General features: G+C 36.3%; 1 protein-coding gene across 2 annotated transcripts in view; it reads left to right on the top strand.

The window, feature by feature from the left end:
• GABRB2 (gamma-aminobutyric acid type A receptor subunit beta2) overlaps positions 1 to 26,643 on the top strand; it is a gene marked incomplete at its 3' end in the record, with an annotated part of 157,463 nt that extends 130,820 nt beyond the window's left edge. Inside the window, exons 6-10 of one of the 2 annotated variants that reach the window (XM_080627301.1) lie at positions 8,474 to 8,611; positions 9,886 to 10,038; positions 11,157 to 11,401; positions 22,659 to 22,709; positions 26,296 to 26,643. In XM_080627301.1, the coding sequence (XP_080483427.1) occupies positions 8,474 to 8,611; positions 9,886 to 10,038; positions 11,157 to 11,401; positions 22,659 to 22,709; positions 26,296 to 26,643 (935 nt within the window). The remainder of the gene's footprint in view (positions 1 to 8,473; positions 8,612 to 9,885; positions 10,039 to 11,156; positions 11,402 to 22,658; positions 22,710 to 26,295) is intronic. The other variant, XM_080627302.1, reaches the window with a different exon arrangement.
• Positions 26,644 to 26,874: the final 231 nt, after the last annotated feature.

Raw genomic sequence — 26,874 nt, 5'->3', positions numbered from 1 at the left:
TCAAACATGATCCAGACTTAATCAGTGCTCAAAACTGACATATTGTCAACCTTATCCTCAGAAGAGATCCTCTGCTAAACAAAGTCAGGTAATAAGAAACTGTGGCACAACTACGGGGTAGGATGTTTCTAGGTACTGTATAAACAGTGCATGGTTATCTAACATTTGTTTGCCTACAGAAATCAGACATGTAATCTCAATAATGATGCAAACTCCTGAACTATAGACATTTAAATAAATAAAAGTGGACCAGATGTATTATACATTAGTGTGTTCTGAGCTATGCTTAATACACAAACATAGCACTCTGTACTTGCAGTAAACAGCAAGCACAAATAAATGATAGAGATAAGAAGAAAAAGATGAAGAGCATTCTTGCGTGTGATTTGTGAATTCTGCACAGTGCCAGTGTTACAGCAGTGCAGAGATTAGCTCTGGACAGTGTGGTGCCCAGGTGTTGCTGAAGTCTCAGAAACAATGCAGTTCTGATGACGTAGCACCTGCTTTGGGCTGATTAGACATTGTTAGTTTCATATCACCAGGCACCACGCTGCTGCATATACTCCCCTCTGTTATGTGAAGGACATTCAGACTTGCAGGATCTTCATGGTATTGAGTCCAATAACTTTTTAGATCATTCCTACTGGTGGGAGTAACTGAGCTTAGGGAAGCAGAAAGATTGCAAAAAATTGCCAATTCCTAGGAGCTAGGAGGTTTTTGAGTATCATTGCACTGATACAGTTCTCCATGTTTCTGATCTCTCTTTCTTTTCCTAGAAGTATTGTAATAGTAGAAATGTACTTATGAAAGCATCTTGCAGCAAGTACCTTACAGTACAAATCATTTTCATTGAAATAATTAGAAAAAAAAACCCCAGCAATGATGTTTTAATGGGTTGTGCCAGGACACTTATTCTGTAAGTTACCAGGCTTACCATAAGCAAGAATCAGCCTGAAGTGCCTACATGAAAATTAAACTTGGTTCTGCTATTGCCATGAGAAGGCTCCTCTGAGCCCTGGAATCAATTTTGTAATTTCACTGGTTCATAAAATCACCTTTTTTTTTTTTTTTAATTGCTGTATACTGTCCTACAGTAATAATGGAGTCACATTTCATGCTTCCATTCTTCTCCCCACCCCACCCTCTCCAGTAAGGAACCATTTGTACAACTTGAACATAGTTGGTTTTTTGAGAATGTTACAATTTAGTCTAAAAATCAATTGAGTTTTATTGTAGGCAGAAAATCGTACATCCCCTTTTGTATCCAGATCTTTAGAGCCTTAGGGAAAAAGTCTTTGAAGTGAAATGTAAAAAGGAATTTTCATGTTTTATGCAGGAAAGACAGAATTCAGGGGGTGTGACAAAGAGGAGAAACAAGTACAATGTGTTTTTTCCAGCTTCTCAGATGCCAGATGTGTTCAGCAGTACAGAAACTCTGACTTTCCTTTTCCCCTTTGTATCACTCCATTGATTTCAGTGTATGGTGACTTGCATTCTCCTTGGCTTTGAAGATATCTGCAAATCCAAAGAAACAGTTCTAGCTTATTCTTTCTGGCTATGTTTTTGAATAAGTGGAGGTGAAGAATGAAGTGATGCAGTGAACCAAGTCTGAGTGTTCTGAAGGGTTTCAGAATTTCAAAATATGCTTTGCATGTTACTGATGATTTTTATAAGTAATTTCGCTGTTTGCTCTGTGCAAATGCAAATGCGGAACTGCTGAAGGAATTCTTGAAAAATGAGAAAATGGTGGTTCTATGTTTAAAAATAAATAAAATGCATAGGTATTGCTGCTAAAGGTGTTCCATGATCTGTTGTGTAAACAGGATTAACCATTTATTTAGTATGCCTCTATAGCATTCATCTCATGCTACAGGACTTGTAGGTGTCATGTTCCTCAATGAGTCTGTGCCTTCATTTAAATAAATTAATATGTTTTAAGACTGTCAGCAAAGAATATTTTGTATATTCTTAATTAAAACAGTCTGGTATAGGTATCATCCGTCAGTTCTCTCCATTTTATTTTGGGAAGCTACTGTGTTGTGAGTGGCTAAGCAAAGAATAGCAGAGATAAGTAGTTTCATATTCATTCCCTACTTGTAAGTCTACAGATTTCTGTTTATTGTAAAATAATTTCATGGAGTTGGGGTTTTTTTGTTTGTTTTTGTAAGGTTTTTGTTTATGGGTTTTTTTCAGGGTGTTTTTTTTTTTGTTTTGTTTTGTTTTTTTTTGTTTGTTTGTTTGTTTTGTTTGTTGTTTTTTTTTTTTTGGAGGGGGAGTGTTGGTTTAGGGGTTTTTTTCTTTTTTTTTCCCCTGAAATACCATATGTAAATGCAACTGCTACTCTCCACAACATATCTGCTATTCTTGTGAATGGTTGCTTTATAATACTGTTTAATTCCAGAACCAGCTGTAAGCTGAGTTCTCCTGTAGTTTATATTGTGAGCAAAAGACAAATACCTCAGGCGAGCAGGACTGTGTAATGCCAGCTTTCACTGAGCCTCCAGACCTGCTGGGCAAAAACATTCTTGAAATGGCCCAATTGTGCTTTATTGTAATTCCATGCTGACAATGTCTAGAACTGCTGATAGAAGATGTAACTAGAGGAATTCTTTATCCAAAAAACTTTAGCAGATGGAGTTAGGATTAAGACTGTTCCCAGCAGGATCCTGTTGTCTCATTGTTAATGCTCAAGTATTTCTTCTTGGCTCAGATGTGACGCTGGATGTTTGCATGTATTGCTCAATGCTGTTCCAGCCATGCTAGACAATTTGCTGATGGTTCAGAGCAGAGTGATGTTAATGCACAGTCTCAGAATCCTCTCTATGTTTTAGCCCCATTTTCACTGGTTTGCATGTTTGTGTCATTTTTTTTTCCCCCCACAAATTAACAAATGTCTTATCTGTAGTCTCCAGGTGCTACCATAGTGTTTGTAATATGGACCACTTGAATTCCTACACAATGGGTACACTGTAGGTGTGTATTTGTATCCATTAATCTAAAATATTACCCAGCTTTCATGTACAAACAAAAGCATTGTGAGGCAGTGAATCCTGCTGATAAATCCTGAGGTTTTTAGGAAAGCTGGATTTCTTTTTTTCCATTGTGTGGTGTTTCTGATTATTGTTTTGCATGTAAATACTGTCATGCTCTGCCAATAATGCTGCAACTTTTGTTTTAGGTTGGTTGTAGTTAAACAAGTTCCAAATTTTGACTTCTCTTAAATAGATTGGAAAAAACTTAGGTGGTTTTGTAGTTTCTGTATGAAAAGGTTTTTATTTTATGTTCTAGTAGTTGTTTGTTTTTCTTCTACAGTACTTCTTCATCTGTCATTCCTTGGAAGTACAGGCAATGATAAACGCCCTGTCCGTGTTAATGGGAGTCGAGAATGCTTTGCTTCTCTCAGGATTGGTGCCATATTACCAGGACAATATATGATTTGGTTGACTGCAGATGTGTGATGCATGACAGAAGTGAGAAATTGAACTTTCTGAATGTGAAGTAAATCGTGCTGCTGCTGATATATAAATGATACAGGAAAAAGCAATCAATCAGATTCTCTGTGCTAGTAGCAGTGCTATATAAAATGTAATACGTAGTAAAACAACAGTTCTTTTACAGTCTAAATCAAACAGACAGTATTCTGTGCTAAACTCAGATTCTTGCAAAAATGACTTGCAGCATTTTTGGTTTTAGTATGCTTTACTTTCTACGTTACTAGCATGTGATCAGGTAGTTTAGAACTATTGAGCTGATATAAATTCTGCCTTTTTCTTGTCAAGAGCCACTGATTATTCTTCTAGACTGCTTATTACTATTTTTAATTGGTTTGTCATTAAATAATTTTAACTTGTAAGTACAGTTGGGTAAGTCTCAAATATCTGCAGATGAAATTAAGGGTTTTGCACAGATAATTGAACTTTAATATCTGTAAAACATCCACTATAAACATGAATAGGCCTATTCTCTCTTCTGGTAGATGTTTTGCAGATATTAGACTTACACCAAATTATCTTTGGCTACTTTAGCAGTACACAATAGCCTTCATGTGCAGATGACTATGATATTCTTTGCTCTGCTTTTCCATGATATGAAATGAATGGGATAATTTATCCTTCTTGGACAGAGAGAGAAGAACTGTAATGAAAGCTTTATGAGACTTCCTGAAATTCTTCCTGCTGATATCTACTAACAAGTCTTGTCATTCAGTGTCAAAGTCTCAGCTTAGCATTTCTCCAGCATAAGTACCTTCAGCAGTAGGGAATTCTGCACAGTCCTCCTAGAGCTTTGTGTATTTTGGAAACTGATCTGAACTTTTGGGTGAGATTTTCAGAGGAATTCAGGTCTCCTTAGGAAGTAGTTGTCAATATTTGCTTAATATTAAGGTTGTGAGAATACAGGAAGAAGCTTGATCACATCTTCCTGGTAGAAGGGGAATATTGAAGCATTTCACAGCCTGCTGGAACATAAATCCTGGAGTACTCCTTTGTGAACTTGTATGATTAGATGGTTCTACTAGCAGATGTTAATAGAAAAAAAAGCCATTTCATAAACATATTTTCTCTTACATAAAAAAGTTGGTTTTTTTCCTGCTGTAACTTATTTCAGTATTTCTTTTGTCAGAAAGAAAAATAAAAGATTCACTTATGAGTCATGAAGTTTAACAGTTAAATTACCTCAAAATCAAACAAATTACCTTGTTTAATTAAACAAATTAATCCCACCAATTCAGTAAATGGTATTAGAATCTGGAATTTACTGTTGGAAAGCAGGGTTTGAGGTGGACTAAAACTCAGCAGTATCACAAAGGAAAAGTGAATCCTCATGACAAGGTATGTAATATTATTCTTTCTAAACTCATCAAGGATGTTATTTTATATTTTTCATAACATATACTTGCCAAGCATCCAAGCATCCAATTTATTACTTTATTTCATTGTGGATCTTATTATAGTTTTTTTCTCTTTGAAAGCCTGGAGTGAGACTTTACATATGAACTGGTGACAGACAAGGAAGCCTAAGTAAGCTGTCTGCCTTTTTCCTGAAGATAGACTTGTGTCCAAAGATATCATGACAACCTGATAAATTTCAGGTCTGCAGGATCTGAGTAAGCTGTGTGCTTATGCCACATAGCACTTGGAAAAGTGAAGAAAGAACTTCGTGCACTGAATGAAGGATTTGTGCTTCACACAAATACCGAAACAAATGTGTTTCCTTCAGCTCTTACTGAAGTGGGTCTGTCTTGCCATAAACACAATCATTAATGACCTCCATCCGTGTACCATTGATCTTCGTGGAAAATTACCTTTTAAAGCAAATGAAGCAGATCTAGCGATACTTAAAATCTAGCATCCTGCAGAGAGTGGAATCAGCTTGTCAACAGCCAATGCCCCAGTGCTAACAGTAATTTTCCTTCCTGTCAGACAAAACAACTGCTTCTCCACTGGGAGAAGGTACACGAACAAGTGTAATGTCCAATGTACATTATAGAAAGGACAGAATGCCTTCATTCCATGCAAGTAATTTTCAGGAATACAACTTTTACAGGTATCCACTGGAGAAATAGATGATGGGGCTGTGCAGGATGAGACATTCACACCCACAACCCCAGAAGAAGAGGGAGTTACCCAAGTTTTACATTCACAGTGTCAGAGCCAGAACATGGTATAAAATTATACCACAAGAATTTATGAACGTCAGAAATCTAAATTGAAGGTTGCAACATATTGTCAAAGCTTTCCAAGTTGCTTTTCACAGCTCATGTCTTTTAGTTCAGAAACTATGGTAATCTCAATTATATGGCAAAGTACAAGTATTCCTAATTTCTTGAAATGTTCAATAATTAAAAGTGCCTTAGTATTTCAGGTCATTTTTGAAGGAAGGAAATTTTAAAGCATTGTGCTCATCCTTTGAGTACCCTTTGCTGTCTTTTTATGCGGTGGAAATAGAACAAGTTTAATTGAAGAAATAAGGGATGGGGGAGAGTCTCTCATATAATTAGTCAGTCTTAGAAAATAATAACCAAGCAGCAAAATACCTTATTTCCTCGTGAGAACAAAACAATTCCAGTCTCCCAGTGAGTCTGTAATTTGACTTTTTAAAATAATTCTACAGATGCTATATAGAAAATTCAAAACCAGTTCTAACAACAGTCTTGGCTGAACTAAGGATGCCTTGCATAGCTATTGGAAATCATTATGCTGAAGCTATTCTTATCTCTACATACAGTATCTCTTGGCAACAGGCAACAATTTTGTGCTGTAAATTTCATCTGCGACAATTCTATGTGGGGTGCATAGATGCAGTAAGCAAAAAGTTCAATCACATGTTGGTCTTCCTGAGACAACTTCAGCTGATGAGTTCTGATGATGAAAAATGCAGATTTGAACATACTTTGTATCACAAAGTGTGTAAGAAGCATTGGTATGATGGTGGAGTCATAGGTAGCGTTTGTTTGATTACAGAGGATAGACCTGATGACAAATACCAGTAATCTTGGCTCCTTTTTAAACTTGTCATGTTTTAGGCTCTAAACCAGTCACATAATATCTATGAAGTTCTTTTGATTGCTCTGTCCAAACAGAGTAGGGAAGCTAAATATTGTGCTTCCAGATTATGTTCAATTATTCTTTTGATGATTCTCCTCGTGGTGAAACAAGAGAAGGTATGAGGGGAAACTCATCAGTGACCACTGATGTAAGCTATTTGTTGATGTAATTTAAATTCTGTTTCTTAAGGAGTTCTGGATATGGCAAAAGCATACCATGTTCCCCATTCCACTTTTTCTCCCTTATTTATAAGATACAAGCTTCTTTATTTCTTTGGTTGTTGTCATCAGCCAGAACTAGTCAACTTTGGAGTAAATGGAAACATTCAGGAATAACTTATTTGACAAAAATTTAAAAAATCTCTTCTCTCATCATTTTTATTGTCAGTGTCAGCACCTTTGAAAGCAGAGCAGGTTCCATCTTGAATTCTTGATGTTGACAAGCTGTTCAAAATCTGTCCTGTATGAATGAGATGGCTCTTATTCCTGAAATCACTTTTCCATTTTCTGCCCTCAGACGACTTTTGGTTTGCTGCTGGCCCCATAAAAAACAGAATGAAAGTATTACACAAAAACTGCAAGTGCTATCAGTATGCTGTAAGAATGTAACTACCAAAATATGTTAAAATTTGCTCTATGTTGGATAGATTTTGATGGTTATTTCAGTGTTTTTGAAGATTATTGGCTTCGTATCTTCAGACTTGCCTGTCTTCTGCCACTGCTGTATGCCTGGATTATGTTTGGGTTATCAAAAACTAATGATGCATGGAAACAGTTTTATAGTTTCTAGGTTATCACAAAGTGCATAATTGCATTATTCCTTGAAATTAAGTGCTATTTGAGCAGTCTAAAATCGTTTTAGTATATCATTTTGTCCTTTGCCTGTGGGTGAGGAATCAAGGTCATAGATAATAATTTACTATGTCCATTTCCCAAAAAGTCATAGCCATTATTCCATCTCTGAGTTGTTCTTTTTGTTTACAGTTTTCAGCAACAAAAATCTTTAAATGACTACAAACCTTTGAGAATATTTTATTCCCTGGTTTTCAAACAGATCTGTTTCTGATATCTACTGATCAGTTCTGCGTACCAACTCCGGAGTATGCAAGTTAGCTAAGCTGCCATTTGGCAAACCCAGATTCATATTTCATGCATATGTTTTATGACTGTGTGAACATGTTCTGTCTTCTGTTTTCTTTCGTGGGTGGTAAGTTTTTTTGGTTGGTTGGTTGGTGTTTTTGTGGGTGTTTTTTTGCGGGTGGTGTTTTGCCATCCAGAGTGATGGCTGTTGCATCTGCTACAGTTGCTTCCGGCCTCACTGAATGTGGCTGGCTTTTATTGCGTTCGAGCCATTTTCAGAAAAAGAATGATGCTGAGTTTACAAGGGAAGTCTAAATGGGTTTGAACTAGAGTTTGTCCTTTGCATCCATAGTCAGAGTATAAACTACATAGCATACAGAGTAAATATCATGAGATAACTGTACACTGAACTTCTCTCTTACCTGTATAACTCTCACTGTCCTCTTTCCATTGCTGATCATGATGCACAAGACAGAAAAGCATCTCTTTCAGGCAACTCTCGATGACCTGGTTATTTTTCTGGTACCAGTGCTGATGTTTCAGCCTAGGGGCTGAAATTACAGCAAACCTATGCCTTGGAATTAGAAGTTACTTTGAGCCAAATCTACAGCTGCTATCTATATATGGGATGTGTGTAGCCCTAATTTGTTTTTAAAGGTTTGCTTTATTAACATATTAGCATAATATATTTTTAAAAGGATTTCCATTCAAAATTGGATTTCTAATTAGCTGTCTCTGAATACTTTGATCTATTATGTTATAAATGGTTTATTTTGAGAAGTATATTTGAAGTTATTTAATGATTTCAGAAGATATGTATATCTTAACTGTTTACTCCTGTTTTTATAGATGGCTATACAACAGATGACATTGAATTTTACTGGCGTGGGGGTGATAATGCAGTCACAGGAGTGACAAAGATTGAACTGCCACAGTTCTCCATTGTAGACTACAAGCTTATCACCAAGAATGTTGTTTTCTCTACAGGTTTGTGGAGGGGAAGCTAAAAGGGGAATTGACTGGGAAGACTTTCAGAAATGGGTTAATTATTAACATGAAGTTCAGGATCTGAGAAAAAAAATCTTAGAAACAGAAATAAATTAGGGCAGCAACTGTGAATTTTGAAAGGAGCAGTTTTTATTACAGCTTTCATACTGTAAGGCATCACCATTAACATATGAAGAGGATACAGTAGTCTGTCATGTTAGGCTCAGTCAAGTAAGTTGTATTTTCTGTTTTCCTATGAAAGCTAATTAAGCCTCTTAAACACTTCAGTGCCCTAACCCCAACAAGAAGTGACCCAGCCTATAGGAAATTTAAGAACGTATCTCTTAATATTTCTAGGTGTTGCTTGTGCCAAGCTGTGGATGTATTAGACTGATTATTTGTCTTTACTGTAAACCCTTTAAAATCTTTTTTTGACAGGATTTGTAGTTTAGCTTAGGCAAGCAAGCATCCGACTTTCTGAAGGCTGAAAAGATGCTTTGTGAGGAGGAGTAGAAAATAAGATTGGATTTCATCAAAACAAAGCAAAATAATAAACAAAAAAACCCCAACAAAAACAACAAAACCACAAAACAAAAAAACACAAAAACCAGCAAAACAAGCAACAAGAACAAGTGGAACTTTTCAGTGACATGAGAAATCATTCAAGGGAGACAAGAGCTGGGTCGGGCTGTTATTATGTAATGTTCTCTACCTCCTTGAGAAAGATGCTAGGTGTGTTTAAAAAAATATAAATCTTCAAAACTCACTTTCTAGGTATAGTTAAAAATCATCTTTGAAGGGAGTATAGGAGGATCCCAAATTCTTGAAAACCAAGCGGAAAGGGGACTTGGATAGTGATCTTTAGGTACTCATTTCAACAAGAGTTTCATACACCAAAATATTTCCGGTGTTCAGTGACAAAGGGCAAGTGTTGTGTTGCTTGGAGAGAAGGCTGGAATGAGGGTTACGCTGAAGTAGGCATACTGCTGCTTGGCACTGGAAAACACTGGTATGCTTTGATGCTCCAAAATGTATTTTGATTGTTGTTGAATATTATGGTTACCAGCAGAAACACATCTGGAGCACACTTGTACCCTTAGAATGAAAGATTATTTAATCCCAGTTCTAGCTAGAAATTATGCAGCTGATTATCCTGGATTTTTCAACTCTCTGTGTACTCTTATGTTGCATGAAACAATCAAACCAAAATGACAGAAGAATGTTTTCAGGCTTTATACAAGTAAATTATGGCTATACCAAATATTCTCTTTTAGGTGCCTACCCAAGGCTGTCTCTGAGCTTTAAACTTAAGAGAAACATTGGTTACTTCATTCTGCAGACCTACATGCCTTCTATTCTGATCACTATCTTGTCCTGGGTTTCCTTCTGGATTAATTATGATGCTTCAGCTGCAAGAGTTGCTTTAGGTAGGCATTTTTACACGTCATGAAGTGTGCATTAACTGAATGCTTTTTCTTGCTTCTGGCTTAGTGGATAGTACATGATTTGAAAAGTAAATCTTAGGTCTTTTTATGTCTGGCTTATTAAGCTTTGTCTTATTTGAATCAGGATTTAAATCATCACAATTTAAGTAAAAATTAAAGTGGTTTCATGTCTGAATTAGCTAACTGTGTAATCCTTGTAACCAGAATTAGCCTAATTGTCTCAGTGTTTTTTGTTGTTTTACTGCTTGTTTTTTCTCTGAAGAGAATGCATTTAGTTTGCTTTTGCCCATGGCAGTGCAGAATACACATTCAGCACTGTGTTATGGGTTATAAATTGCTTTTCCTCTCAGGTATGAATTAAATAAAGTTTTACTAGGGTTGTATAGCTAATTTCTCCTCAAGTTGAGGGCTTTTTTTCCCCTTACTGTTACCTTACATTCCAAAAGGAAACCATTTCCCTAATTAAACTCTAGAGTACTCATATCTCACCACCTAATCCCATGTGTGCTTGTTTATATCCTCATCAGAGGATCTAAGCATGTTCTAAAACTAAATGAGTACCTATTACCAAATTTTGTATAAATCAGACTGATTCCTGCCAGTACAGCTCTCATATAACATAAATATACCATAAATATAACTTAAATAAATCACTTTAAAAGATAAAATTGATAATTTGACATTTTAACTTTATAGAACGCTGCCTGAGTTTTACCAGTCCTGTGTAAATTTTCCTATAAGAATTCAGGATTACAGACATTCTGAAAATGCTGGAGGAAAGCAAGATAACAGTGACTCCAGGCTGGTAATTCATAACAGAGACTCATTAAAGCTTACAGTTTAGCTGGTTAAAAACATACTCATAGAATCCAACTACCGTTTGTTTGATTGAACACAATTATTTAGAGCTGTAATTTTCTTTGCTGTACAAAATATTAAAGACAAAGATAAGGAACACAGAGGTTGGGGGTGGGCTTTTGTCTAGCAGAAAAAAAAAAAGTTGTAGACTTTTTCAGCTTAAGCATTTGAATATTATGAACTATTGTACTAGAAAACTAAAATTAACTCAATTAATAGACATGTCCATTTTTTTTTTCCAGGAATCACAACTGTGCTCACAATGACAACAATTAACACCCATCTTCGAGAGACTCTTCCCAAAATTCCATATGTGAAAGCCATTGACATGTATCTTATGGGATGTTTTGTCTTCGTTTTCATGGCTCTGCTGGAGTATGCATTGGTCAACTACATCTTCTTTGGCAGGGGACCACAGCGCCAAAAGAAAGCTGCAGAAAAAGCTGCCAGTGCCAACAATGAGAAGCTGAGGATGGATGTCAATAAGGTAAACTGAAACAGGGATATGTTTTTAGCATTGCCCCGGGAAGGCAGCCTTTCACTTCTGCCAGACAGAGCCTTAAAATATAATTTCTTGTAGAAAATGAATGGAGTGGGATTATTATCTTGGTTTAGCTCTGCTGAGCAGTGTACTTAGCCACCTCAGCAATGAATGCTGCCCTCTAGCCTGGAAAACAGAATTACTTTTTTTCTAAAGCATGAACTCAGTTAAGCTTTATTGTGAGATTTTTTTTTTCAGTCAGGATGTACAGTTAAATATGTCTAATCTGTTTCCAGAGGAACAAATCCAAAATGATGGCTATAGCTGATATTCTAGTAAGAGCTGTATGGAACATTGGAAATAAAACTTAAATTTAACCTACTTCATAAATCTTTCAGATGACCCGGATAAGAAATATTTGCTACAGAAGTGTTTAAAGCTTGAAAAGTCTGCATATTTTCAATGTATATTGGCCCAGGATACTATTGACTAAATGAGAAACTGCTCAGAAATAAAACATCAATGTGTTGTGCACTTAATTTTAAATCTAAAAATGGTTCCCTGGGGATTGAGAATTGAGGCAGAAAATACATTTGCCAAGAAACACACTTTTGGAAAAAGTATCCATTATGCTTAATGACAATGGAGCACTTATAAAGCACTTGTCGTTTTTCACTGTGACCATCTTGGATGAGTTGCACAGTGGCAAATCTGGGCTGACTGCTAAAATGTACTCAGTGTGAAATGTATTAACTTTCACATACAGGCAAAATTGGAGATTTAAATAAAGTCAATTTATTTTGTTTGTTTTGTTGGGGTTTTTTGGCATGGAAAGTTTTTTGAATTTATAATTCAATGTGATTACTCCAATGGGAACAAAACAACTCAGAATTAAAAGAAAATATCTAAATCGGAAAGAAACCAAGTGATTACAAGTAATTATTTGTGAAGTGGAAACCTAAGTTTCATACAGCTCTACTAGTGGAATTTCTCATGTTTTTTCAAGAACTTCTACATTACCACAGTGTGCCTGCAGACAGAAACATTTTGTTCCATTTTTGCTGGAACAGCAATAATCCATCACATGTTGATAGCATAAAACAGTTTTATAGGTTATAATTTATAGTCTTTTGAGATGAAGGATTATATTGTCATGGCTCACATCTCACTCATCCATTAATTTATTTTGTTTTTAATTTGAGAGAAACATGTTTTAATGAATGAAGGTAAATGCATAATGATGAGATTAATTTTGATGTTCTGGTACCATAGATCATCATTTACCCTTATAAAGTTCATGAAGACACTGTAAAATTTTTTCTGTCTGTTGGTGATTTTTCAGCAATGTAAAAAATGCTGCAAGCTTTAATTTAATTTGTAAAATTTATTTTTTTGAAGCAATATTCCTTTTAAAAAAACCAAGGCTATTAAGTAAGAAACTTTGTAGGTAGTTTTATGAAACTAGATCTGCATTTACCTGAAGTCTTTACCCTAACATCAATGGAAATTTAAGGTCCACAGGTGTCAGGGTGTCACCAGTAGCTGAAGTACATTTTTGCATACCATTTCGTTTATGATATTTTCTATATACTTTTTCATACAATAGATCTTTCAGCCATGTAACAGAATAGCCAAAGCCTAGTGGCAAGTCACTAATCATGAACTAGAATTTGGAAGCACTAACTAGTGCACTAACCCAATCCAGTCAGCAGAGTAAAATAATTCCAATAACTGTTGCAAAAACTCACCAGCCTACAGGGTTAACCCAAAGTGTTCTTGGAACAACTTTACATCGTTTGAATTTTTTTTATACTGAGCTGTTTGTTTGTATACCAGGCCAGCATGGTTCATAGTCTAGGGCAGTTCTGCTCTGATATCCAGACAGACTCTGATCTAATAATCAGGTTTGTAATCCCTTAAACAATAGATAGAGAATCAAATAGGAGAGGATGAGAGAACAGCAGTGATCAGAGAACCTGTCCTACTGTGCATAGACTGCTCTGGGGAGGAGGCAAGGAGCTGATAGCTGTTCTTACTGTTTGACCAGCAGCAAGAAAACAGATTCATATTTAATGGACCTGAATCTTTTGTCTGTGAAAGGGGGACAAATATTATATAATTATTTTAATGTACAAGAACCAGAAATGGGGCTGAAATGCTGAATTTGGTTCAGATGCAGGTTTGCATAAAACCCCAAGTACTTTAGAAATGGGACCAACCAAATACTTCATCTCTAATTAAGATCTAACACTGAAGGATTAATTTTATGAAGTATGAGTGGTTTTTTGTGATATTACTAGATTCCTCTTATATCACTACATGGAATTTTATGAATTTTTTGGAATCAAATGCAGTGTGAGAAAAGATTAATGACATGAGTAATAAACCTCAAAACATGAGGATGAAAACTTCTATACAGCTCTGTTATTGCATTCTGCATAGACATTGTAAAAGGTGGATAAATAGTTATTGGAACTGCTGCTTATAATGCAACATACTTGTTTATACATTATAGGTCAGCAAATCTGTAATAGATTTCTTCAGATTCCAACATCTTTGTTTTGTAATGGCCTCTTACAACTTCTTGAACAAAAGGTGGTGAGAAGTGCTGGTTAGTCCTTGCATCCACAGGTACTTGCAAAATTGAACTAGAAGTTAATACAGACTCCATTTATGCTGTCGACTTCTCTGGTATTGAGAGATTTCAGGGCAGGCACAGACATTGGTAATCTCTCTGTTTTTGCTCAGTGTTATTCAGAAGATACTAAGGAGCCTATAAAACAGAACAGAAGCACAACAAACAGAAGCTGTTCTTCCATGACTGTGGTATCTGCTGAATTCAGTGTAATCCCTTGGAAATCTGGTGATGCAAGAGGAGAATGTCCTGTTTCTTCCATTTGAGCAAATACCGCCATGCTGACTGCAGAACTTCCCCTGAGTTATTCCAGATGAAACTGTGATCAAATTTTTCTTTAGATTTCATATATCATATGCGCAGTATAGTCATTTTGGTTTTGTTTTGGGTTTTTTTTTTAATCATAGTATGGTTTGGATTGGAAGGGATTTTTAAGGTCATCTTGACCAATCTCCCTGCAGTAAGCAGGGACATTTTCAACTAGCTCAGGTCACTCAGATCCCCATCCAACCTGACCTTGACAGGGATGGGACATCTACCACCTCCCTGGGCAATGTGTTCCACCATTTCACCACTCTTACAGTAAAAAATTTCTTCCTTGTATCTGGTGTGAATCATCACAGAAGATTGTAACTTCATATACTCCCTCATTTTCAAATATTGTTGGCTCTGTTTGGAATAATGGAAGGAAGAGAAAGGATTTGGCCTATATCTTGTTTTGCTTCTTGAATTCTGAAACACGAGTAATAGAATCATGGAGAAATTTAAGGACACAAAACTCAAGGAAGTTTCAGACTCAATTATGAGCAGATACGTTATCACAGACTTGTTAAATCAAAACGGACTTGCTTAATTTCTTTGCAGTGACTTCAGGTTAAAATGGCTCTGTGTGTGACCGTTTCACTCTTGAAGCTTCCAAGGCTGCATTCAGCAGTTCATTCCTTTAGTCTAACTCAGTGTCTTTTGCCTCTTCTCTCTGTAAACAGATGTATTGTTTACAGATAAATCACTGGCTTTCTTCCTACTCTAGACATCAGTCATGTATTTGATATAGCATTCACATAATTTCTTCACCTCTCTTTTCAAGCATACTATTGTCTCACCTTACACTTTTTCTTCAAATGCCTTTATTGTCTTTATAGTCTCAAGACTTTAAATTTCTTCTGTTCTAAATGGCATAGCACTGCAAGCATATAGATAAGGACAGGTAAACTAGGACTGTTGTATGTGTAGTATATATTGTTATGCAGTTTTATTCTGTCAACTTTTCTATTTTAAATAGGAATGTTGATGGTTGTCAGCATCCTTTTGATCATTTGTAGGCACATTTCATGCTATCTTTTCCTGTGCTTAGGACACTAATATATTGTCTGTTCTTCTTCCAGCTGTTAAAAAACAGGGCCAAATTCTAACCTCTGGTTTCACCATATCATTCAGCTAGCTAACTTCCTGTTAGTAATTGTAGTAATTAGTAGTAGTAAATGTATGTAGTAATTAGTCTTCCTGTGAGTAATTGTACATATATCTGGGACATATCATCTCAATAGTTTTAAGATAATGTGTCAAAGGCTTTACTGAGATGCATAGCTTTCATCTGTTAATTCTGTACTTACATAAAAATGGTCTGGAAGGATTTGGTCTAGAAGCCTCTATGAAGCTTCTTCTAATTGTGATTTTGGTTTCTGTTTCTCTTTGGGAAACAAGAGGGTAGGGGGAAAGAAGCAAGCTACTGTGGTATAGCCTTGCAAGTTTTCTCTTTTATGAAGCCTGGCTTTGTGTTCAAGGAGATGATTATCCTAACCAGGATCTCAATCTAGAGGCTGGTACAACTGCAAATAATTTCTGAGGTAAACCCCTAGCCATTTCAATATACTTAATTTCTGTTATCACAGTTCAAATATGGAGCTTCTTGGTGCTCTCTCAGTACTCATTTATTCCCTGTAAGTTTCATCCAGAATCCGGTAGCCAAAATATTTTTGTTTGATTTTTACATTTTCTCTTACATTGTTGGATCTAGTAATTTTACCTTGGATGTTTTCATCTTGGAACTGTGGCTTAGATGGGCTTGCTGATGCTGATTGCTGTGATGTGTCTGGTGTATCTTCTAGTCTTTGTGTTGTCTCAGATTTTCAGGCAGATTACCTCTCAAGCTCTGAATTCTCTTTATATTTTCCTGTATTACTAAATTCCCAGTCTCCCTGCTGCTTGTGCTGCTGTTACATCTTTTGGATTCTTTGGCTGTTTTTTCCCACAGTTGCTTGTCTAACTCATTTGATCCAGACTACTACATACATTAATTGCCTTCTTTGGAGAAGTAAGTAAGGTGGAAATCCTTTTCAATATCAATGATATCTGTGTATTTGTTATTCTGGATAGATCAGAAAACCTCCATTACAGCTATGTGCTAATTTAATGGAAAATATAACTGTCACTGTAAAGACCATGGTAAATGTACTGGGCTTTATGAAAGCCTGATTATTCCTCTGTAAAGAAGTAATTCTTGCATCTTGCCATTTGTACATTTGAAAAGGGTGATCATAATGGAAAAGCATTATTATTATACCATCCTCTTCCAAAGCGACACAGACTGAAAGTGTGTCAGGTAACAGAGATAATAATCACTGTAAGTATTGATCAGTTCCTATATCAAGGCTCTTGTTAAAAGAAGAGCTGTAGATCCATCCCTTGATGGAGCACCTTGTCAGTCTTTTCTGAGACATCGCTAAGGTTTCCTTAGCAGGTTATTGGCTAGAAACAGGATGTAATACTTGCATTTTTTCAACCCAGATATCAGATCTTATAGAAGCATTACCATATAATGATTTCCTGCATCTTGCCTTCCAATTCCCGTCCTAACTTTCTGACTCTTACGTGCATGTTATTTAGGTGCGTTTAAATTATTTCAAAATTATTTTCTTTATAGTTAGGTCATCCAAGTTTAAAACAGTTAATTATTGCAAATTAATATTTCTTACATACAGCATGTTTGTTATATTCTTCAGAAATAATTTGATTTACGACTTCACAGAAGTAGCATTGTGTTTTGCATAATGTAAATGCATCAGTGAATATATTTTTAGAATGCATACAGTTGTAGTAATAATTAATAATAAATAAAGCCTTGACATTTCCAACCTATCTTAACGCACAGAGACACTGTAAGTGCACAGCCTATATACCTGGAGTATATGGTAACATAAGTCATATAAATAAAGCTCTCTAATTTTGCAATCATGCTGTTGTTACTGTGAGCATTAATAAAGCAATTTCCCTCTGGAAAAGAGGGGAAAAATGTCAGTATATTATGCAACACTTCATAAAACTGGTTATACAGATTTATGCAGTCTTTTTTTTTTAAATAAATGTGAACTGACATTGCTAACCTCTGCGTGTTCAGATAAGGTTTTTTTTCTGAACATAGACTTTCTAAATATACTGAGTGTATTTTTAAAACACTGGGCAATTCTTTACTCAGTAGTCTAAGTATTACGTAAGGTGTTCAGACAGCGCACCTGAAAGTTACAATGCATTGCTATTACAGTGTCAAGTCACAAACAAGTCAAATTGTCAGACTAACAATGTTTTTCTATGAGAAATTTGGGTGCCAAGCAAAGAACATGGAACTTCAACATGATGATGAGATTAAATGGCACAGTAATAGGTTTGAATAACAATAGAAATGTTCTTATGAAGAATGAATGTGGGGCTTAGAGAGCTAAGAAGGTTTAAATAAATACAGGCTTACAATTCATTGCCCTCCTGACCCACTGTTATACCCAAGTTAGCACACAGCTGCTAACGGAGATGAGATGGCAAGGAAAGAGCAAGTAGAAGTTCCACCTGCCCTCAGTTGCACTTAATGTAGTAACTTTCTTCTCCTTGAAGTTGTCCCTGCTGAGTCTTTTCCTTACAAATTTTTGACCAAGGAAAAGTCTGACCAAGTTTAATCAGGAAAGTTTAATAGTTGTCCTCAGAGCTTTCTTTTTCGGAAAATTCCACTGCATTATCAGAGTTTTAAGACAAACAAGACTGTGCAGTTCACTATTTCACACTTCATTGTGCCTAATTATTGTGCCAGTTGCTGGCACAACTGGGCCGGCTGAGGATGGACAGTTTCTGGCCACTGTATAATCCAGCAAGGAAATGGGGCTACCACCGCGTCTTCCTACTCCAAATGCCCATTTTCAGGTTCACTGGCTCATGTACGTGTGTTGTTTGAACACGAACACTGAATACTGTTTCATTGTGCCAACAGTGACATCCATTACAGTAGCACACTTGTAAAGGGCACAGAGCCAATTCAGGTATTGCTTTGATAGCTGCCATTTCCACGACAGCTTCCAGCCTTACTTTCATCACTCTATTAGTGAATAAGTGGAAGAGTGTGCTGTGGAAGAGCCTGTGCATTTTTTCGCTATCATAAACATAGATGTTGCTTTTTCAAAAAAGGGGTGAAATTAGATGGAGTGTGGTCACCTAAGCCAGTGTGAATCCATGGATATATACATGTGGCCCGTTACAGGCCAACCTATAATAGTTTTTGTGCTGTAAACAGACAAGGTCGCTCTCCTCAATTTTCAGACTAAGGTGTAAAGATGCATTAACAGGGCTGCAGGCCTGAAATAATGTACCTCGCTCTGAAGCAATGCTCATTAGCTTAGGCTTGGCTAATGCCTTTATTTCCCCTCTGATTTGCTGCTGGCTTGCCTCTGGCTTTTTCTGTTCAGAGCAATATTTGCTCATTTTTTTCTGAAGAAATCATGTAATGCACCTCTAGTGAGGAAGAATTATTGCAAAGGTACCTAAAACCAGGCAGTATTTGTTACACAGAACTGCATCTTTTACCCTATGCAGTAGAGGTACTTCTAGTATAAAACATGACTAAGCACGTAAAATATATTTAAAACAAGATGTAAAAACTTATAGGAAAAAAGAGGATTTTTAAAATGTTTATATGCAAAGAATCAGTTACTAAGCTGAACAGGATATTAAAACACTAAGGAAATATGAAGGTTTTAAAATTTCAGTCTAAAATCTCAGATCCTCACTGCTCTGTATTGCTGGAGCTAATACTGCCACTGTCCAGATTTCAGTGAAAGGATTCATCAAGGAGAGTTTTCCCTTCGTTTGCACTACAGGACTGATTCTCTTGATTCAGGGTCAGTAGGTGTTCCTTACACAGAAGTTTGTTGAAGGACATGTAATAAAAATAGGCATGGATTATAAAAGCTCAGCCTTTCTCCTAAATTTACATTCATACATTATCAGGGAACACCTAGCATATGAAAGAATCAGCAATGCACAGAGCACTTGGCCAGCCTTTTTGGGTTTTGTTGAAACCAGACCTTTGATAGGAGTGAAATCTGAGGAAGTTCCAGTTTTAGCCTGCAGCATTTTGCAGAAGCAGTCAGAAGGTGATTTATTTCCACGATCCGTAGTGGGATTCCGCATGACATCTGAATAAAGGTCAAGTCTACTGCGTGAGGTTTTTCTTTCTGCAGCTGTGTTCCTTTGAATGCCATGTTTAATTAATGTAAGACCAGTGTGTGTGCACTCTGTTTCTTTAAAGCACATTATCCCTTTTGCTTTTGTAGTGCATCAATAAACCTGCCATCCACCTGTGACCCCGAATTAAATACACTTTTGGTTACAGGAAAAAAATCCATTAAAGCAGTTTATATCATTATTTCAAATTGTGGGGAAGTAAGGCAAATCATGTACAGTGAAGTAGAAGAAATGTATGTAGCTCCAGTCCAGAAGGCATCTGGCTGGTGAATTTGGTGAATTGATTTCCCAAAGCAGATAAGCTCTAACGAGTTTGCCAAGGTTTAATTGAATGGCCATGAGTCAGCCAATTTCCATGCAAAAAATAATTTGTAACTCTAAATTTTATGTGCTAGATGTAACCTAGTTGTGCTCCTGAATCTTGAGGTCCCTGGGTTGTGCACGCTAGGGTGGCACTAAGTGGTAAAAATATTATTATAATGTAGAAGATGACTGGTTTTCAACCTCTACTTTATTTATAGTGTCTAAAATGATCGTGTTTGGTTTCTTTTTGCAATTTAGAAGTGATTTCAGGTGATCCAAAATTCATAGCAGAAGGGTTTAGATAACCAGAATTATAGTATCCCAAACTGGTAAGAAGGAGGATACAGATTTCAAGTCTCTCTTTTATAGTTTTTGCCCATCTTTAGAGTATTGGTAACTATTAAATATAATGCTTTACCTTTGTTGTTGTTTGGTCTTTAGGCTGTAAGCTTATCTAGACTGAATCAAGTTAATACTTTCAACAACCCCCCAAACTGTTGTGTTAGATCATATTTAAAGAATCTTTGCCTGTATTTCAGAAATATTTTTTTCTCAGAATCTTTCTTCCACCAACAGTGGAAACATTCTAATTCCCAAGAGAGACATGGTGCATGCTACAGAGACTGCTTGTCCTGCATGAAGGTAAAGATTGAGCAAGGTTAATGAGCAGAACAGCCCAAATGACCCAGGAATAACCTATCTAGCAGTATTCAAAACAAAATATCACGAATGTAGCATAAGAACTGGGAATCCATTTAGACATGTACACATTGAATACTTTCTTATATGTGTATAAGTCAGCCTAAATTTACTGTCTTTTAACTGCACATTTTACAGTCTGACCCAAATCTTAGGTGTATAATGAAATCCAAACCAATGCATGCTAACATGGATTCATAAACAGTTACTGCAATGCTGGCAATAAATTCAATTTTGTACTACAGACAATGGAAACATTCTTAAGGGCATTGCTTCACTTATGGATGTTTTGAAGTGTTAGACACTTGTGCTTTATGAGTTCATACAGCTTCATCTCAGCAGACTCTCTTATTACGTCAAAAATGTCTATATAGCTTTAGACAGGTGCCATTTGAAAACTATTAATTCTTTTTTCTTCCAGAGTGAACTTAGCATCAGCTTTTACAGGACTATCTACCTATGACACATTACCCTGTGTAGTCAGTGCAACCCCTGGACATAAGTGGTTTCTAATCAATAAGTCAAACTTGCTGATGAGGTGGCAGATCCCTATTACATGCACTTTGTACTTTCACCTAAGCTTGCTGTAGCTACTGTGATTAGTCAGGAATGGGATGTTACTGGTTTTCCAAACAAAGCTCAGCTGCTAAGAGGTAGGAAATTATGCTATAGATGGTACTGAGGTGTTTATATCTTAACAAATTAAATTACATGTCTAGGCATGTCATGTTGGTCTTCATTGTGAGAGGAATCTCTGTTTCCATCTTCAGTTCTTAAGAATTTCTGTTCACAGGACCTATAAATGATGAGACCTAAGCTCGGGTGTTATTCTTTGTCATAAACTGTCTACTTCTGTTCTCTCTTATGGATTAGCTCACTATATTTTGCTTTTGGCTAATGACAGCACTACTTAACAAAAGGGTATTTGTTTTGAATTTACAACTGTTTTGTTTCACAAGGTTTTTCTATCAGAAATTCCAGCACTTCTGCCTGTTTTATCCATGGTTTCTGAGCCATTCTAACATAATATGAGCCATCAGTACCTGCCTGTAGTTGAAGGTTATAGGTGAAAATGAATGGTATATGAAGAAGGAAAAGTGTCAATAATGTGTCTTTTCATCAGTATAAATTTCCCTCATACTATAAAGCTGTTTGGGTATAATAGTAAAGCATAATCACCAAGATACTGGTTTACTCCATGTTAATAGTTTCAGAGATCTGCTCATCCTTGGAGGATTTCTAATGTACATGTATATTGTGCATGTATGTGTGTGTGAGCTATAATTGCCTTGTATTTTACAGTTTCTAATGTATTAGTGTAAGAGGAATTCCTCAAGAAAGCCATCATTTTGGAGTTTCTAGGTAGCAGGAAGAATGTATTATGGTAACATTTCTACGCTTTCTTCTGTGTTCCCTTTGTTTGAGGCCATCAAAAAGGTCATGGCCCCTTTCAAGGCTCCAGAGTCAGCTTTTCTTCCAGTAGACCTGGACCTGGAAGTGAATATCATTTCCACCGTATATTTTGTCATCCACCTATAAGATTGATTTTAAAAAAAACCACCACCCTCTTGCATGGTTATTGAACTCTGGTCATTTTTCCTTCACTTCTGCTTCCACTTTTTATTTCCATGGTACTTGCTGCTGCTTTTTCTTCATTTCATCTTCATCTTCATCCTCTCATCCTTTCTTGTCCCTGGGAATTTCTCCATTGAGTTTGAACTCTCCTGTTCACCATAAAGAGTCTAGTTCTATGGTTGAACAATCCTTCAGCACCAGGAGATCTTTTTAACCTTCTTCCACCTCCTTTTAAAACCACTTTTACACTTACTTTTCCCCCAGAATAATTTTGACAATTGTTTTCATATCATCATATCTTCCTTGGTCAAGTGACCAGTTGGAAAAAATACATTTACATCACAACGTTATGTTACCTTGAGGAGCAGAGCAAGGCAGTAATAGCACCTCTGAAGCCAGAATATACTTAGGCTAATTATTGGCTTAGAGGTCCTTATATCTTTTAATTAGTTGTCCTATTATTACCCTAGAGTGCTTTAATTTTAAATGAAAGATAATAGCTGCCTTATCTCTAAGGAAACTGGTCTTGATTTTATTAACTTACAGGACAGAAGAATAATTGGCACATATCATTGTCCAGAAATGTATTCAACAAAGGTATCTTTCATTGTTTTCTAATGTTTTTATCCTCAGAGACTTAAAATTCAGGTCCTGACCACTTATGGTCATTAAAGATCCCATGGCACTTTTTTAATAGTGTGGTCATCTCAACCCCAAGCACCTGGCCAAATATCAATTTCTGTAACTGTTTTGCTTACCTAACATTCCCCACCACCACTCACCCACCCCATAGTTTCAATTGGCTACAGCATTCTCCATTTCCTTGACTAAAATACAGTGTACTGTTCTGCACTGTCAGTCACCACATTTCACCTGAGAGGTGATGTGCTTCACTGGGAAGTGGCTCTTCTTTCTAATGGTTGTAAAGCGCTTTGGGATCCTTTTGAATGGGCGGTGCTGTGTACAATTAGCATAATTCAGTATCATTCTATCTCAGGCTTCATTTAGTTACAAAAGCATGTTTTATTTAGAGTTGGGCGAACCTACTTGGTGCAAATAACACTCCCAGCTCTCTCTAATCTGAAAAGGAACCTTTTGTCACAGATTGACAAGTTAGGTTAATTTCTCTCTGGGTTTTTTTGTTGTTGTTTGTTTCTTTCTCTCTTTTCATATTCATTTGTATTTCTGGATTGGAACCTTGGGAGTCCTTCACACTGGGAATTCAAAATACCATGAAAATGCTGTTGTTATGGTTAATCCACTGTTCCAGGTACAAAAGGGTTAAATTAGTGCTTGAGAAGCACCTGAACTTTGTGGTACTTGCCTGACTATTCTAACACTTGAAGGTTCGCCCATCACTAATTTTTACTGTATTTTGCATTGTTCTGAAAAATTCTTGGAATATTGAAAAATGCTGTGCTCCAACTCTGTTATCAGTGTGATATATGCAGAAGAGGACACTTTGCCCTAGAAGACAGTTTAGAATATTTCTAAATGGGTTTTTTGCCCAGCATCGTTAATCTTACTAACTACTGCCAAGGTTACCAGATACCTGTAACAGTTTGCTGTGTGAAGAAATATACTAGAATGAGAACAGAAATGACAAAAGAATCAAAACAAAAAGTTAAATGGAGGAGTAATACCATGTCACTAAAACATGCCTGGATCTAACTCTAGTAGACTAAAATAACTTGTATTGCATTTGTATAATATATATATAAAAAGTATAAAAAGCACTAAAATTTCTAGCATCATTGCAGATCAAAAGGATAAAACGCTCCAAGTAGATTCAGCCTAAGAAGATTTAAGATGTGAACAAATTTGTTGGCACTAAAATCTTACCCAAAATAGTATCATAGAATGCACAACATTGAGGTGAAAATAACCCAGGCTGTGGGCTATAGGATAAAACCACTGCATTAGTGGATGGTATGTCAAACTTCCCCTGATGTCATTGGAACTGAAGTTTCTATTCATTTCTTAAGGCTTTGTGAAACTATGGAAAATGTATTTTCCAAATGGCTTTGCACCCCTCTTGTAAAACACTTACCTGTTGTTTTTAGATGTTCTTGGGATGAATGAATGTCAAATGCCTGTAATTGCTTTTCTTTTCAGGATACTGAAAGTCTTATTATTTGTCTGAGATTGTATAACAAAACTGAAAGCCAGTTTTGTCTTACCCCAAAAACACATAAGAATTTTCTAAATAACTACACTTACTAGAAGGGAATGTTCAAAAGTTCTCTTTAGAATTTTTATAGATGCATTTGAAAAATTTTGCGTGTGTTTGCTTTGGTTTGTATTAAAATAGCAAAATACTGGTTTTGCCTTAGTTTTGTCTAAGGCAGAGGAGAAATGATTTGATGGCCTTCCTGGCTAGAACACAGTGTTTCCTCACCATGCTTAATATTGTGCTACAAAGTTGTTAAAGGAATTTTTCTTGAGTTCCAGCTCAACTTTCCCATTTTTCCAATGCTTCTCAGAAAAGATTGATTTCCCTAACACCATAGAAAATTCAAAGATTTCATATGGCTTTGACGGAAAGCATGCAAAAATAGATGATTTGGGCTGCTTCACATTGAGCCACTTAATTTAATCTGAACCTAAAATATAATGATACTAGAGGGGTGCAAACTCACATATATTGAGGAGAAAAAACAAGAAAGGGGGAAATCTGGCATCTGGGCAATGCTAGTTTTTATGCGTGACTTGAACAGATGTAATCACTCAAATGGCAGTGTTTCAGTAGGTTCAAAGAACTTTTGTAAATATCTGACTTTCCTATTCATAATACCGTGCAGTGGATGCTACTAAAACCTGTATTCAACCAAGTTCTCTTATAGTGCCATGTAAAATATTAGAAAGGGTTTTTTTCTTAAAATAATGGCAAATGCAGTGCTATATTGGGTAGTGCAGCGGGGTACCTGCTGCTGCCTTCTAAATATTGCAGAATAGACTGATGCTATATTATTGTTTAGAAATCCACAAAACTCACAGTTTGTGCAATTTCAATAATAACCATTGTATGTATTATGTACATGATAAATTAATAATGTGGCAGAGTTATTCTTAAAGAAGCTCTGGAACAGTTTCATCTCTTACTTGGCCTGGAGTATATCTGCACTACCATCACTAAATCAGTGTACTTGTTTAGCTGCTCATTAGCTATTATTTTTTCTAAAGTACTTTAATTTTGCCCTGTAATCACACAATTTAAAATGCATACGTAGACAAAAGTGGGAGTAGAATTAGAATTTCCTAAATAACCTTACTTTTGTTTTCTAGAAATGGATTATTTTGAAGTTCTCCTACCATACTTCAGATCTACTCCAGGTTGCCTCAGAGTAGAAATTAGTTCCTCATCTTTGAAATCCTCTTGTTTGTCTGAAAGGTTTCTTTACAACCTCATATTAATATTTTTATCTCACTCAACTGCCTTTAAAAATAAATATACAGTAGCTAAAACTACCCATTGAAACAACTGTTCAATGTACATCTGACGTGATTACACTCTGTATGTTATTTTCTTTGCTTGAAATTGCAGATCTCTGCTATTCCAGCTTTCAGATTTCCACAGCATGCACTATATTTATGAAATTCATTAGCACTGGGGAATGGAATTTCCTCATAGGTATAGTTCAGCTGAGTTGGTGCATTTCCCCAAGTAACCGGCAGTCCTGTTTGGGATATAGGGTCTGAAAATTTGCATTCTTTAGTGCAGTGCTCAGAGCCTCATTTTACAGAGGCAGAGACCTTGTGAATACCTGAAGTTTTTGTCAGAGCAGAAGCTTTGGTTTGAAAGAAGAAAAGCCAAAACAGGGCAGACCCTTTTCCATTTGATTTCCCTCTGACGTTCCCCAAAAGTTCAATATTTGCCCAAGATTTCCTATCCAGTGGCAGAATCCCACTTTCAAGCTGAGCATTATACTTCTTTTCCAGGTATTACTCCTACTCACTGGGAAATACTATTTATTCCATTATGCTATACTGGCCTTATTGTTTCTTGGGTTCACAAATAAATATAAGCAATAAATATAGTCACAGCTATGCTTAAAGTCTTCCAGTCAGGCTGACATCCAATTAATTAGTAATGTTAGGTCTAGCTCTTGTCAGCATGGCTTCAGTTTGCAGCTGATTTGGCTTCCTTTCTCTCTTGCTAAATCTTCTTTTTTATTTTTTACAGATGGATCCACATGAAAATATTTTGTTGAGCACACTTGAAATTAAAAATGAGATGGCTGCCTCCGAGGCGGTGATGGGGCTTGGGGACCCTAGAAGCACTATGCTGGCGTATGACACTTCAAGCATCCAGTACCGGAAAGCTGGCTTACCCAGACACAGCTTTGGTCGCAATGCCCTGGAGCGACATGTGGCACAGAAGAAAAGTAGGCTACGGAGACGTGCATCTCAACTGAAAATTACCATCCCTGACTTGACTGATGTAAATGCCATAGATCGATGGTCACGCATATTCTTCCCTGTTGTTTTTTCCTTCTTCAATATTGTCTATTGGCTTTACTATGTGAACTAAGAAACAAAGCCACACAGGAAGCAAGAACTGGATTTCTCTTCAAATCGGTTGTACAGCCAAAAGTGGGACTTAGAAAAATTCTATTCAGGACAAAAAGTTATTTTAAAACACCTTAGTTGCTGGCCCACTCTATGGTCTGTTTTTATAATGTTTTGGTTGTATCTGCTAAATCTTAAATATGTCAAGTTGAAGTATGGACATACCCCTTATCAAAATATAAGTGCATTGTGA

The sequence above is a fragment of the Psittacula echo genome (assembly GCF_963264785.1).
Source record: "Psittacula echo genome assembly, chromosome: 11".
NCBI lineage: Eukaryota > Metazoa > Chordata > Aves > Psittaciformes > Psittacidae > Psittacula > Psittacula echo.
This window is presented reverse-complemented; position numbering and strand designations above follow the sequence as displayed.